The 16,108-nt window shown below is 35.1% G+C and overlaps 1 protein-coding gene across 1 annotated transcript in view; it reads left to right on the top strand.

Moving 5' to 3' along the window:
- Positions 1–16,108, top strand: part of ankhd1 (ankyrin repeat and KH domain containing 1) — a 198,412-nt gene that overhangs the window by 131,667 nt on the left and 50,637 nt on the right. The window contains 10 exon segments of the mRNA XM_051934204.1: positions 1,427–1,563; positions 5,489–5,600; positions 6,188–6,333; positions 6,433–6,575; positions 7,245–7,458; positions 9,451–9,626; positions 9,756–9,918; positions 12,159–12,254; positions 12,413–12,529; positions 15,158–15,320. Of these exon segments, the coding sequence (XP_051790164.1) occupies positions 1,427–1,563; positions 5,489–5,600; positions 6,188–6,333; positions 6,433–6,575; positions 7,245–7,458; positions 9,451–9,626; positions 9,756–9,918; positions 12,159–12,254; positions 12,413–12,529; positions 15,158–15,320 (1,467 nt within the window).

The raw sequence follows: 16,108 nt of genomic DNA, 5'->3' as shown, positions 1-16,108 counted from the left end.
ATGGAGCGATTATAAGCAAATATCAGATCATACTACACCATAAGATCTAAACTTTGCAAAAATGTTTAACACAGCATTGTATAATCCCCAGGTAATTAGGTATTTCTCAGATCCTTTTAAAGGAAGAGCTCACGATTCTGACTTGAACCAAGTTTATATTTTAATCGGAATATTCTGGCAGCCAGCAGTACAGAGCACAATTTCTCAGTTTTGTATGACTCAGAATCTCTTTCCTAAAAGTTAGTTTTTGTAATCGAATGGGATTTTGGCAGGATAAACAGGTTGCTATCTATGTTTGTACATCAGACAGTTAAAAAGTACATTGCTGTGAAGTTGTGACGGTGACTCTTTGAATAAACATTGACACATCAAAGTGTTGATGCACCCAAATAATCATTTTCCTTTGATGAGAGGGTTAAATTATAGTAATAACTTACAGGAAATGTCTAAAGCCAAAGGATGTTTACTGGATACAGAATTTATTCCTAGAAAGAACTTCTCCTTACCTCCATTTTACATCAGTTAAATTATACTTTATTTCCACAGTATTTTCAATGTTTTTAAAAGCCTAGGTACTAATTGACTATTGAATGATGGTAGATTTTTGCATACACCGTAAGATCTTTTTTCATAGAATATTTTTATTTTGCATTCGTAGTCACTATGATGATTAACAATGAATATTTCCTGAGCATCTTATGGAAACTCAGGCTATAAGTCTTTAAAACCGACTACATAGGCAATGACCTGTTTTACTTTTTCTCCATTTATATCCATTTTTTTGTATTTTTTTTTTTTTTTTTTAAAACAGGTATGGTTTCAGGTAAGTTTGCTTGTTACTAATATACTATAGTGAAGTACCTACTGAATTTACCATCAAGAAGAGTATTTAGTTACAGAAAATGTTCAAGAATTTGTGCTGTTTGTTTTTTGTGTATTTGCATTTATGATTATCATCCACAGATTTTGTTTTATGTATATGATTAAGTATTATCAAGAAATTAGTTAATAAACATTTTTTCAAAAGACAAAAAAATACACAGTCATCTACAATGTTTAAATGAAATGTTAGAAACATACTACATACAGTGCATCCAGAAAGTATTCAAGTATTCAATTTTTTTATTTTTAATAAATTTGCAAAAACCTCAAACTTTTTTCACGTTGTCATTATGGGGTGTTGTGTGTAGAATTCTGAGGAAAAAAATGAATTTAATCCATTTTGGAATAAGGCTGTAACATAACAAAATGTGGAAAAAGTGATGCGCTGTGAATACTTTCTGGCCGCACTGTAATAGAAGAATATGATACAAGTGGTATATTGCTAACTTAACAATTATTTTCCTTTAAATGTAGTTTTAAGTTTTGGGTTATTATCTTAATTATTTCCTTTTTGATAACTAATTACTTTATTTCTTCATTTCAGCTGTGAGCACTAGAGTGCCTGCCATGTTGAGCAGTACGTCATCACCAGCACCTCAGCTTCAGGCACAGACCCCCAACAACGCCGTCTCCCCTCCTTCAATGTTGCCTCTTTATCCCTCAGTAGATATAGATGCACATGTAAGTGCTGTTTAAATGTGACAAAAGTTTTTAGCTGTAGCACAGGGAATAATGCATGTAACAGTGGTGCGATTTGACTTACGCATTCTAGAATTTACATTATTTTACCATCACTGTCAGTGATGTGGTCACATATTTCTCAGTCTATTTGGATAAAAATATTTCAGTATTCATATATTTAAAATACTACAGATAGACTGTAATGTTGCAGCTTAAGGTTGTGTTTTATGTCATTATTTTTTTTTAACCCACACATTACCATGAATAACTTTTAAAATTTTCATTTTGGTTGAGTGCTGCCTGGCATTTGGAAAGCTATTTTCAAATAAACAACAATTCAAAGGATGTTAATAATGGGACACACAAACTAGCATTTCTATTCCAAATGGTGAAAAGGTTAAGTATTTTAGGCTCTTAATTTATGCACAGTCTCATTCCTCTGCAATTTCAACAAGTACGTAGTTCAACATCTTAGCCACATGCAGTACAAAGCTTTCTTGATGGGTGCTATTTATTTTTTAATAATTGAGCACAGTTGTTCTGCACTGTTTCCTTTGTTCCAGTACTTCTTCCATGGGTGTCCATTCTGTGTGACTTGCTTTCCTCTTCAGTCATCTCTGTTTATCTTGGCAATCACCAAATGTGTATACTTTATTATCCTGTGCTTTTCCATACACTTTTTCTAGGATTTCACAATCTTATGCTTTATGCTCATCCTGTTTTTTTTAAAGTTAAGTATAAGCATGTGATATACAGTATTGGTAGTTTAACATTCTCAGACACACTTAATACAATTTGGGTCCCGGCAAGGTCAGAGTGCATCTATGCGGCACTGAGCACAAAGTAGAAACCAACCTTTGATGGGGTGTCAATCACACATTCACACTCACATAGGACTAATTTAGTATCACCTGTTAACCTAAAACACACACATTCGGGATATGGAAAGAAAACAAGAGGACCCAAAGAAATGTGCACACACATGATGAGAGTGGGCAAAAGGCACACAGACCGCAAGTGGGCACAAAATTACAAATCCAGGACACTGTCTTTGAGGAAGAGACTCCACTGCATCACAGTACTGCTTGTCAAAAATTGAACATTGTAATATGGTTTTATACTTTGGAGTTTTCTGAATGTTTACTTATTAATGCAAAAGCCTGTATGCTACAGCAGTGCTCGACTCCAGTCATGCATCATCTGCAATAGTGTAAGTAATACTGACAAATCAAGTGCTTAGTACTTGATTGCTGCCTGTGTTAGAGCATGGATGAAGCTCACCAGTTATAAATAAAAAGGCAATGTAGGAAGATGAGTGATAAAGGGAGAAACTGAAAGGAAGAAATTGTTGCCAAAAATAATTATCAGTAATAGTGACCGCTGTAAGAACGACGACCATAAGACATTGCGAAGGTTTGGAGCAGCCACCCGTATAATTTTTCCAGGCTGCAAAATTGTTGACAAAGTACAGGAATGTTCATACAACAGAGTCCAAACAGAACTCCCTAACTGGGAGCAATATGGCGGCTTTAAAGGCCAGTGGAGGAAGAGATGTCATCAGGACCAGAACCAGAAGTGACGTCGTTGGCTGCCCCTGAACCGGGTGGGATTTCCCTGGAATGGTCTGTTAAAGATCCAGAGGGAGAATTAGTACACTTTGCCACCCCCTGGTCCGGCGTGGAGTTACATGTACTCAAGCCCTTTAGTTGTCTCCTAAACACAAGTGTGTGACACCGCTCATATTAATTAAGAAGTAATAAATTATTACAGATTCCTTTACTACTGTTGTTGCAAACTCAGGTAAAATGACTGATTATTTTGAGCTTAGCGAAAGTGGTGGTTGATATGAAAAAAAAAAGAAAACTTCTAGTCTCAGCCATAGAGGTTCACATCACATTCACTTGTAAGACCAAATCCACAGACAAAAGATCCTCTAGGCACAAAGGAATAAATTAACAATGTCCTCACCTCCAGTGTCCTAAAACGCAGTGTCAGACTGGTTTTTACACCTATTCTATGCACAAGCAAGCAAAAATATAATGGCATATAGTCTGTAGTACTAGGGTGTTGTACCGAGTTAGCCATTATGAATGTAGAGAAAAGCCAAGCAAAATGACACCTTTTATTGGCTAACTAAAAAGATTACAATATGCAAGCTTTTGAGGCAACTCAGGCCCCTTCTTCAGGCCTGATTACATCTTGCATGAAGAAGGGGCCTGAGTTGCTTCGAAAGCTTGCATATTGTAATCTTTTTAGTTAGCCAATAAAAGGTGTCATTTTGCTTGGCTTTTCTCTACATGGCATATAGTTAAGTCTTTTTTTAGTGTGGAGCACATCTACTTATCTGGATATTTTTTTCATATCTTACCAGCTAGCAAATGTTGTAATTCATGACACAGAGCTTAAAAATTAGAGATATAATGATTTTGTGTAGTTAGGGTTTTAATTTTGGGAATCTTTTCAGTTTAATAGTGTAGTTATATTTTGGATTTTCTTGGACTATGTTAACATCTTAAACACAACTTTGGTACCCAATACTTTTCAGCCTTATTCAAAAAAAATATATGTTTTAAGTTTTACTCCAAAAACAAGTGGCAGAATTTAATTCATAATTTAATTCTCACCATGCATCCAGAAGTCTGCACTGATGAGAAAATGTTTTTTTGCATAGCAAAAATCAGTATTGTGTACTATTTACATTTTAAAGCAATGAGAAATTTCTTCAGTTATTTTAAAATCTGATTTATTTGAGCAATAATATTTTTATCTTACATGAAGAAATGTTTATTTTACAATGTAAAAATAAAAACATTTAAATGAGTTCATTTTTTAGGTAGTGTGACCATTGGTTTCTCTTTGAATGTCTAAGTTGTTTTAACATACTGTATACAGTATGCATTTTCAATAGCAAGCTTTACACTTAAACAACAAATGCACTTAAAATAAGGCAGTATGCACAATGTGATGGGCTAAAGATATTTTTAGCTTCTGAAAATAATGCTTCTAGTACAGTATGTATGCCAGTTTTAGAATTTTATTTCTGATAGCACCAAACTGTACATGCAGCTGTATCTTTTACTAGCTAATAGGTTTTCAGTTGATATACCAGCTGTAGTAATTCTCCTGTACCAGGAGTTTATTTGTAGATCTTTCAAGCAGACCTGAAAAATACCATCTGTTTATGACAAGTACAAATGATAATTTATTACATAGCACCTTTCAAAACCTTGCTGTTTGAAAAGGCAGAGGTACAGCTGGATATTAAATTAGATACAAACATATCCACAAATCTACGTATAGGACAGCAAGCAAATATACCACCAAAGTAGAAGACTTAAATCACTGCAAAAACTAGTCAGCATACCTTCTAATTCCAAATACAAACATGCACAGTGGTCCTCATTTCAAGACTTAATAAACATGCTATAACATAACCATACTGATTGTTTCTGCCTGTCCTTCTAAACCACTAACACTGTAACTGCAGCACTGTCACCGGGAATGTTTAGTATGATGTGAGTTTCAGTAGTAGTGGAGCTTTTACATATTTCATTGCACATTACGACACACCACACACACTTTGGGTAAAGCTATGGTCCAAAATGCATGAGAACCAGAGTAATGCAACGTTGGGGGTTACGTGAGTAAGGAGCACAGTATGCATAACTCTGAGGCCATAGCACTGTGCCCTCCCATCAACAAACTGACTGGGACAGCTAGAGATGCAATTTGTGGACATTAAATCTAAACTGAGAGTATCCTTTATAGATAAACAGGTTTATCTTTGAAGACATTTCTGTAATATCTGAATTCTTTATTTGACAGTTTTCAATAACAAGCTAAAGTGATGTAAAGAATCGTACTATTTAAAAACACACAGAAGAAATGCTGATTTTCTTACTTTTCTGTAAATACTTCATTTTAGACGGAAAGCAACCATGATACAGCATTAACTTTGGCTTGTGCAGGAGGACATGAAGAGCTTGTGTCTGTTTTACTAGCACGTGGTGCAAATATTGAACATCGGGACAAAAAAGGTGCACATTTGTTTTTTGTAGCATTACACATTAATGTTGCACTTTAAATATTTTGTTTTTATAACCAATAGCATACTTAAAAATGTCATGTGGATTAAGTACAGTATTTTGTTTTATTTTTAATTTTCTAATTTTAAATTGACTGCATATAAACTTCATTGAGTATAGGAGCAAATGTGTACAATGGCAAATTTGAAAAATGTGTATTAATTTTAGAAATACAAATCAAATATGGTAATATCCCAAAATGCATTGATTGTCATTGATTTTTTGAAGCACCTTTACCAAATGAATATCCAATTCAAATTCTTTTGTTACAAAAAAAACAGATGATTCGACAATAAAGTTGGCAGTTTGTGAGCTTTTTTAAATATGAAATACATAATTTAAATTTAAGACATAAAAAAAACTGTTTTATCCAACTTTCAACATCTTTTATCGTACTTTTAAAACAGTCTAGCTCATTCTTTTATCCTTTTTAGACAGAAGGTTTTTATTTTACTATAGTGTATATATTATAGTATAGAGTATAAACAGCATGCATTAGTATTTTGATTTATTTTCGAGTTTTCATTTGTTCCTTTCAGGTTTCACCCCCCTCATTCTGGCAGCAACTGCAGGACATGTTGGTGTGGTGGAAATCTTGTTAGACAAAGGTGGGGACATTGAAGCACAGTCAGAGCGTACCAAAGACACACCGTTATCGTTGGCATGTTCCGGAGGACGACAAGAGGTTGGCATTTCAGTAAAGATTCCTAGTATGTGCTTGAAATTTTGAGAGTCTTACATTTCTCTCTTTTTTATTTTTAATATTACATTTTATATTTTTAAGGTGGTTGAATTACTGCTGCTACGAGGTGCAAATAAAGAGCATCGAAATGTTTCAGATTATACGCCTTTGAGTTTGGCTGCATCAGGGGGTTATGTTAATATCATTAAGATCCTTCTCAATGCTGGAGCTGAGATTAATTCAAGGTAGATTATATACTAGAATTTAAATATTATTTCAAATTTTCCTTTTGAAATGTTTTTTTATTAACAGTGTTAATGGGTTATTTACTTCAAATAAGTTTGTTTGCTTTAATGAAATGTGTCTTTTAATTTGAAAGAATGAGGACATTCGCCACAGTCTATTGAAAGAAAGTCTATAGTAACAAGTGGTGTTCATGCTACACAGTATTAAATATCACAAAATAAAATATGCAAATAATGCCATAACATGCTAAACCATATTAAATCCAGGGGTTGAAGTACTTAAGTCATAAAACATTAGTGATTTTGGCATGAGTCCATCTTAAAGTATACATACCCAAACTCATAACCAGTCATATGAAGGACAGTTTAAAGTCATTGTTTAGCCTAAATACACATCTGTCTAGTGGAAAACCCAGAAATACATGGAGAGAACTTAAACTCCACACGGATAGTGGTGGGGCTAGGGATTTGAGTGGAGGATGCTGGATCTGTCAGGCAGTAATACTGATGACAGTAACACTGACGTTTTAAAGAATATTACTTTTTAACTTTTCATAAGATTTTTTTGGAAGTTAACTTGTTCTTTAATTGGTTGTATTTTAATGTCATAGGATTATTGAAAATAGATTACTAAGCTTGGTTTCTGTGTATAATAATGTTTTTCTTCAGAACTGGGAGTAAACTGGGCATCTCTCCTCTAATGCTGGCTGCAATGAATGGTCATGTACCTGCAGTGAAGTTACTGCTTGATATGGGCTCAGATATCAATGCTCAAATAGAGACCAATCGAAACACCGCCCTCACACTCGCTTGTTTTCAAGGCAGAGCAGAGGTGGTCAGCTTGCTGCTGGACAGGAAAGCAAATGTTGAACACAGAGCAAAGGTGAGTTGAATTTTCACCAACAATTGTGTTTCTTGAAAGCTTTTGTTTTTCAAGTACGTTTATCTGTGATTCTATTTGTTAATTATTTTATGTAACACCTATACTTGCCATCATTGTAATTAACTCTTTTAGGGCTAAGTTTTTTTTTGTTTCTTTTCTCCCAGGGCTGAATATTTTTCCAAAAACTAACATTTTTTAAAAAAGAACACAAAGCAATTGTTTAACATATCAAATCAACAAAAAATATTTACTTTTGACAAATGTTACTGTCTTGCATGTTGTATGAGCCTGCATACTCTATGATTTCACATACATATCACATACATTTTACACAGCAAAGTCTGATCTCGCTCAAAGCAGCCAATTTCAGTCATTGCCACATTGCACTCCTTACAATACGTGTTGCTTTGGTGCCTATTTTTCAATTGTCTGTTGCTGCATTTTCTAACATATATTGTTAGTGTGTACTGTAGAGAGACAAGTCACCCATTTGCCATCGTGCCATGCCACTGCCACCAAGTTTTCTGCCTGCATGAAAACCGTATTGTCACCTCTTTTCATCTTCTGAAACTTTATGAACTTTATGTATGGCATTATAGCCTGGCTCACCCCATGGGATTTGCTTCTGTTTGTTACAGAAGTGAATAAAACTTTGCAGCAGCACGTACCTAAGCCACCAGGGGACAAAACACGTTTGGACCAATGCTCCCTGAAGTTATATCACCAGTTCTGTCCCATCTCTATTTGTAATGCCACAGCGCGCTTCATCTCGTCTTTCGTTGTGGGTTTCCACTTTGAATAACGAGAATGCGATGCAAACGCAGCCCGCGATTCAAAAAAAATCTCTGCCTACCTGTTTGTCTCGTCTGACAGTAGCTATAAAGCAGCATCAGGAGAGAGCAGCCTGAAGTACAGCAGCTGGTGATCTGTCGTGTCCAAAAGCAAGCCATGCTGTCTTGTAAACTCCGGTAGCCAGATCGGCTCTCAACGGATCAATGTATGTGTATTTATCCCATGCGAACCTTGCCGTAGATGCATCGGCTGCGCAAAGGCACTCAACTGGCAGCAGATCCGCTCGCGCGGCATCGGCTGGTGTCTGATCAGCTGATGCCTGCTTCTAACTCTCTTGCTCGATCTCCTGATCACTGCCAATAAAGTCCGATTCTGAAAAATCAAGAGTCCGACTCCGCGGTAATGCGCAAAACATAGTCTGCTGAGTGTTTTCTTTTCTGCACTTGCTTCGCTGCCTTTTCACATGTCGGTGCCATCTTGCCTTTGTTTACATTTCGCAACTCACGCACACGCAATGTTTATTTGCCGAGTCAACGAGTCTAGCATTCCTCCAAGCACAGAGGGAATGCCTGTGACGTGACAGTGAGATTTGTCGCCATTAACAGCTGATTGTCGCCCTTTATCCCTGGATGTCGACTTTTGTCGACATTCGCCTTCAACCCCTCCTGTCGACAAAAGTCGACATCCGCCCTAAAAGAGTTAAGGGGATTGCTAAGTAAACAGCATTAGTTTAACATCTGTGGCAAGAAATGTGTCAATGTTTATGGAAGTTGAGTAAACATTGGCAGTATTGGCCAAACACTACATCCTTAAAATAAGCATGACAAAGTAGTAGTGAAGCTTTATCATAATACCATTGTCTTGAAGAGTAAAACTTTGAATGCGGTGCCTTATTTAGGCGTTTCATTTACTGATTCTTAGCAACCTGTTTAGTGCAAAAATCAGTGTATTTATATATAAAAAAAACCTGGTTTTATAAATGCCCTCAGATTTCAGTATGGTTCTCTCTCAGATACTTGCCCAAAATCATTGTCGGTCACAACCCAAAGCTTTGGCCACTAAACCACACTTTTTTCATAACAAATATAAACATCAATAAATTATAGCAATTGTGTTTTTCTCAACTCTGTGTAGTAATTAAACAAGTGTATTTCGTAAATTGTTATTTAAATTTAAATTTTTCTTTTTAATTGACATTAGACTGGTTTAACGCCATTAATGGAAGCTGCATCTGGAGGGTATGCTGAGGTTGGTAGGGTCCTGCTCGACAAAGGAGCTGATGTAAATGCACCACCAGTGCCTTCATCAAGGGACACAGCTTTAACAATAGCTGCTGACAAAGGCCATTATAAGTTTTGTGAACTACTTATCAACAGGTATTGCTGCTTTCCTTTTGAAAGAGTCTTTGCATTGTTTTCCTTCCTGAATGGGTAGTAAAACAGTATAAAGCATTTCAGAATGTAATGTTTAAAATTTCTTTACTCTTTTCTTGTCCCTACTTGCAGAGGTGCTCATATTGATGTTCGGAACAAGAAAGGGAATACCCCCCTGTGGTTAGCAGCTAATGGTGGGCACTTTGATGTTGTTCAGCTGCTGGTGCAGGCAGGTGCAGATGTGGACGCTGCAGACAACAGGAAAATTACACCTCTCATGGCAGCTTTTCGCAAGGTAAACTTTTTATTTTAACACAGCTTGAAACACTGTCAACATTTTAAACAATGAGTATATATGATCACTTTTTAGTATCATCCTTGTGTTGAATGACTATTTCTGTGACCACTATTATTAAAAAGAAATATCAGAAAGGAAAAAAAACACTGATATGATTTTTAATTTTAGTAGAGAAGTAATTGTATTATAACAATTAGCCAATTAATGTTTGTATCCTAGTCAGTGATGAATATTTTTATTTAGCTGTCGTTGCAATGAAATCGGGATTTAATGGGATGAATACAACCCAAAAGGAAGCTATTTTAACCCATGTAGCCCCAAGACCCTCTACATTTTCTCTTAAAATTTCTTACAAAAAAGTTGGAAGTTCCAAAACGCAGACAAGCTGCTGTAAAACATAAAGTAGCAAGCAGTTAATCTATTTAATAGAAAATAAGGTACAAATGAGCAACCCATGTCTCCTAAACTAGTTGGCTCCAAAGAAAACTATATGAAAGAAAGAGTCTCCAATGTTGTCAGTTTTATATGATTTCAGTTGTATTTTTAAAATTTTATTTGATCACCAAAACCCAAATTTACATTTTATATTATTAGTTGTCTTAGCATATTTTGTTGGAAAGTTCACTCTATAAATTTACAGACTTTACAGCCTGATGTTTTTTGTTTTTTTTTAAATCTTCATTGTTCAGCAATTTATATCTTCTGGATAAAATTTGCCAAAACGGACTATTTTTCATGTATTTCTCTGTCTGTTTCTCTCACTCACCTTCTCTGGGGCATTCAACTCATAAGTGCCAGGTTTTACAGTTGTTGGCTTTGACTTTCATTCAAGCTTTTGTCCCAACATGGATTTAGCACTTCCAGGTGACCTATGAGATATTCTCCATAATTGGTGGAGTGTCCTTGGCACTGAGTGGAAATAAATCAAATATTTTAATGTTCTTAGAATCACCTTTGCTGTAGTGGTCAGTCTAAATGAGTAATAAATGAAATGTGACTCCCATCTAAGCCATTTCTTGTAAGCGAGGAGTGAATAAAATGTGATTATACAACACCTGTCCCAATTTCTCAAAAGCCTAGTATTAAAAATATCAATCTCCAAATTTTGTTCAAAAAGAAATCCCAGAATATTGTCACCTGAATATTGCAGAGATATTAATGATATTGGGTTGAAAAAGAGTATAATAGAGTATATATTATAATATTGGTGTATAAACTAGGCCATTGAGCTACAATAGGAATATAGTCCTTGAGGTTTAGTAACCATTTTTAAGGGATGCTCTAAACATTGCTTTTAGGTAGTAAGTAAGTGACCACAAATGGTTCTGCAAAGCTATTAAAATCAGAAACTTGCTTAGTTAAAAAAACACACCTTTATAAATATACTTAATGTATATTTTATTTGCAAAAAAACTGTAGTGTATTTAATGATTAAAACCTGCAAGTACATGTATATTTACATTTAAGCAGTATTTAATTGCCAGTATCGATTGTGTGAGAATATATAAATTTGCTTTTTTGCTAGAGAAATGGCAAAAAACTCTCCCCTCCCCCCCATTAAGTCAAAAAGTATGACAGCTTCTAATTATAATAAGCATTTTATTTTCTTTTATACCATATGTATTATTGATATATTTTTGTACATATTTCATTAATTAATGTATTTTAAGGAAATTTTATTTATTTTAGTATTTAATGGTCATTGAACAATAAGCCTACAGAATTACATTTTGTTTATAAAAATAAGCAGTTAACACCTGTGGTCTGTAGTTTAATTATAACAATACTAAAGGTAACACATTAATGTAGAACATAAGGCTTCTATATCTGTGGTTATTCAGGAGCTTAGTGTGAAACTTTTTTTTTTTTTTTTAAAGGATAAAGAAAAAAAATTCAGACACCATATCGGAATCGGACGATAAGTAACATGAAATCAGTCATTTTATTGGCCTTAAAAAAAAAAAAAACCTGATTGGAGCATTCCTAGTTTTCAGTGCTTTGAAGCACATGCAGTGTTCATTCATTTTATCTGAATGACAGTTTCACTTGCTGTGACATTTGGGTGGTGACTCAACCTATCAGTCTCTCTTGCTGTCCCTTAAATGAAATGGATGTTTGTTTTAGAAAAAAACTAATGTAATTTATATATAAAACACTCATCTAAAAGATGATGTATTATTGTTGACTGTGAATTTGTCTTTTAAATATATAACATTTATTTATTTTATTACTTGCAGGGTCATGTGAAAGTAGTGCAGTATCTAGTGAAAGAAGTAAACCAGTTTCCATCTGACATTGAATGCATGAGATACATCGCTACTATTGCTGATAAGGTATTTCTATTTTAATGAGTTTAAAGATTATAGTAAGGGGTAACTTAGAACAGCTTCTTTAATGTGGTTCTTGATTCCTAATTATATGTTCATAAAAGTACACTGAAGTACTTGTAATATTAGGCCTAATGTTTGTGTATTCCTTTCGTTTTTTTCAGGAACTTTTGAAGAAATGTCACCAGTGTATGGAAACCATAGTTAAAGCCAAAGACCAGCAGGCGGCAGAAGCAAATAAAAACGCAAGCATTTTATTAAAAGAGTTGGATTTGGAAAAAGTAAGAATAGTTACTTCAGCAGTTGTTAATTAAGTTGACACTATGTTGAGTGTTCAGAATACTATAACATTTTGTGATGGGAGTGAGTTATGGTTATGGGCATTTTACAAAGTTTGTACATTATATATCAACAGCTGATATTTAAGATTATTTTTTGATATCATTGTACACTATTGCTTTTGTTGTTCACATGCAAGCTTATTCCATCTTTATGTCTGATATTGATATATTTTTCATTTCACTTAAGTTTGTTTTTCTGCCAAGTTTACTGAAGATAGGCTTTAAAATATTGATGTTTCAATTCATAATTAGGGAAAAATACTTAACTGTACAACATTTACATACTTTTATTAAAATGAGTAGTAAAATAAACTTTGACTTAATTGAGATTAAGAGCATCTATCTTACAGAATATAGTAGGGTGGCACAAAGAGAGAGCAAAACCTCGTTAAAAATATTCCTGGAGAAAATTAACCTCTAGAGTAGGGCTCTCAGGCTGCACTTGAGCACCACAATGTCAGAGTTGCCATTCTAGGCAGTTTCATACATCTTTCTTTTTGGGATTTAACTTTGAACCACTTGCTTCTTAAAATTTACAATCCTAGCCTGTAATTATGTTTTCAGTCCCTTTTTAACGATTGCAACACAGAATCCTCGATTTTTCTGTGGAAAATTGTATGGGCAACAAAAAGTACATGACAGCCTTGATTTTCAGTTTAATACTTATTTAGCTGTTTCTCATCTATAGTACCGATGTGATATTTTTAACGTGGAACTCACCTACAAAAAGTGCATGACATATATAATAAGATGCAAAGCGAAGAAAGGGGGAAAAAAAAACTTGGCTGCCTGTTAAATAAACAAAAGTCCACAGCATACTGCACTGCCGTGCAAATCTATCAATCTTCAAGCTGCAATTCCTGAGTTGTTGCACTGTGCTAGAACTCTAGATGCTATCAAAACATTCCATAGCTGAGCTCCAAGTCATCACACCCCAAAACCCCCCCTTTATTTTCCTCCTTTTTCACTTCCACAATGGACTTTAACCAGATGCACCCAGGTTCCCCTTGCCTACTGGTTTAAAGCAGTGCAGACCAACTTTACAAGGTGACAGTGATATTATGACCAACAAATTTCTGCATGTGAACTACATATGTGCATTAGACATTTACCAGTTTGGAAGAGACTATTTGATCCAAGCTCATTTGATTAGCCAGTAGTTTAAGTTGCTCCAAGAAGTTTCTGTTGCAAGTGACAAGAAGAACAGTACCCAGCACATTTTGGCAAGGCAGAAGCTCAGTTCCTACTGTTAACTATATGGGAAAAAGAAATCAAAACTGTTTGAAAGAACATCAAATGAAAATTGCTAGCGTCAGAATTTAATTATTTTATGATAAACCTTAAGCTAATATGACGCAAAAGTACCCTAATTCCTCTAAGGGCCTGTAATGTCCCCCTAAAATATGAATCTGAAGTATAAGCAAGTGTAAGTGTAATTTATTTAAACTTTTTCCCCAGATTCTTTCTGAGCATGTTGTCTGTTGCTCCTTAACATGCTCAGTCTGGAACATTAAAAAGCAGTAGAAAAGAAAGCTGTGATTGAGCCTGCACACCAGAGAGCACTTGTGCTGTTTCTGTGCATTTTTCTTTTTGATGATTGTGGGAAAATACTTTTAGTGCTATGGATCTAAAGATAACAATATTGAAAGTACTTCATTTTCCCCAAGGGAAGTTCAGTAATTGTATTAAATCAAAAATAATAACACATCATATCTGTAGAACTTTTCCATCCATCCATCCATCCATTTTCCAACCTGCTGAATCCTAACACAGGGGCATGGGGGTCTGCTGGAGCCAATCCCAGCCAACACAGGAGCAAGGCAGGAACCAATCCTGGGCAGGACGCCAACCCACCGCAGGACACACACACACACACACCAAGCACACACTAGGACCAATTTAGAATCGCCAATCCACCTAACCTGCATGTCTTTGGATTGTGGGAGGAAACCCACGCAGACATGGGGAGAACATGCAAACTCCACGCAGGGAGGACCCGGGAAGTGAACCCAGGTCTCCTTACTGTGAGTCAGAAGCACTACCACTGCGCCACCCTGCCGCCCCTGTAGAGCTTTTCAACATTGAAAAATCTGCAATTAGAAGGGAAAAGGCAACAAGTAAAATGCAAAGCACAAAAATCCCTGTTGGTATAATGGCAAGCACATAAAACTCACGAAAAGGTATCAATAAAGACAATTATATTCAAATTCAAATAGGACTTAAGGCATATGTAAAACCAGAACAGAAAGCAGATGTCCTAGGTGGTAGTTTTCACATTATATGAAGGAGAGAGCATAGACAGAAAAGATACGGCAACGATACCATGCAGAGGTGTGGATAAGAAAATTATTTATGTTGGCAGAAATTATGCAATAGATGACTGTTAACTCTTAAAACTTTTTTTTAAATCATTCCTTTAACAAAAATGTTTTGACACTTGAACTATAAATTATACTCCTCATATTTGTGAAATAATTGAAGAGTTACCTTGTTTTTGACTAACCTTGCCTTAAGCATTAAATGCATACGAGTGTAATTTAAATTGCTCTGATTTTCTTACCAAATTAGTCCAGAGAAGAGAGCAAGAAACAGGCTTTAGCAGCCAAAAGAGAAAAACGCAAAGAGAAAAGAAAGAAGAAAAAGGAGGAGCAGAAAAGAAAACAAGAAGAAGAAGAAGCTAAAACTAAGGAAGCCTCAGAAATGCAAGATGCAGAAAAAGATTCTGCGGAAGGTATTCATTTTCATTTACCCTCCTCATTTCTAACTGCTGTCTTGGAAAGGTGGTTCCAGTGTGTTGTTTCATTTATATGTATGTATTTTTTATAACTGAGCAACTAAAGCTTAAAATAAACTGTCTTCATCACCGTCTGTGGTATTAGTTGCTGCAAAGTATAATTTCAGTTTTAATTCTAATCTTCCTTATCTGGTTATACACATGGCCACTTCTATGCTTGTGTCTATTTTCTTTTTCTTTTCCACTATATTTTGTATTAATGTTTAGCACATGTCATTCATTAGTTAAAATTGTGTGTAAGATTTAGGCTGTAGACTCGCACCTTCAGCCTTGGGGTTTAGTTCGTGGTCTGTTAGGAATTTCATTTCTCCCATGTTCTGCCTGGGTTTTCTCTGAAATTCTGTCAGAGGTGTCCGTATTAAGTTTATTTTTCCACTAATAAAAAAGTGCTTTCAGAAAATGAACAAATGAGGCAGGGACATGCCAATCTGAAACTGAAATTACTTTCCTCTTGTACCCAAATGGCTAGTTGATGAAAGTAAGAGAGTACACTTACTATGTTTCTTGAAATCCTAATAGAAACCATGACATGCTTTTCCTGTATATTTACTCACATTTAGAATTCAAGAAATGTATTAAATGTACTCATTATTACTTTCATCAGCAAGCCATTTGGGTACAAGAGAACAAGTAATTTCTAACACATACTTTTGTTTCCGTGTGTATGTGTATTTAAAGAAACTAAACAAATGCATGTGCTGCACTTAAGAAACTTAATCATTATT

This window comes from Erpetoichthys calabaricus, chromosome 11 (genome assembly GCF_900747795.2).
Source record: "Erpetoichthys calabaricus chromosome 11, fErpCal1.3, whole genome shotgun sequence".
Taxonomy (NCBI): domain Eukaryota; kingdom Metazoa; phylum Chordata; class Cladistia; order Polypteriformes; family Polypteridae; genus Erpetoichthys; species Erpetoichthys calabaricus.
The sequence above is the reverse complement of the archived record's forward strand: the minus strand, read 5'-3'. Positions and strand labels throughout refer to the sequence as shown.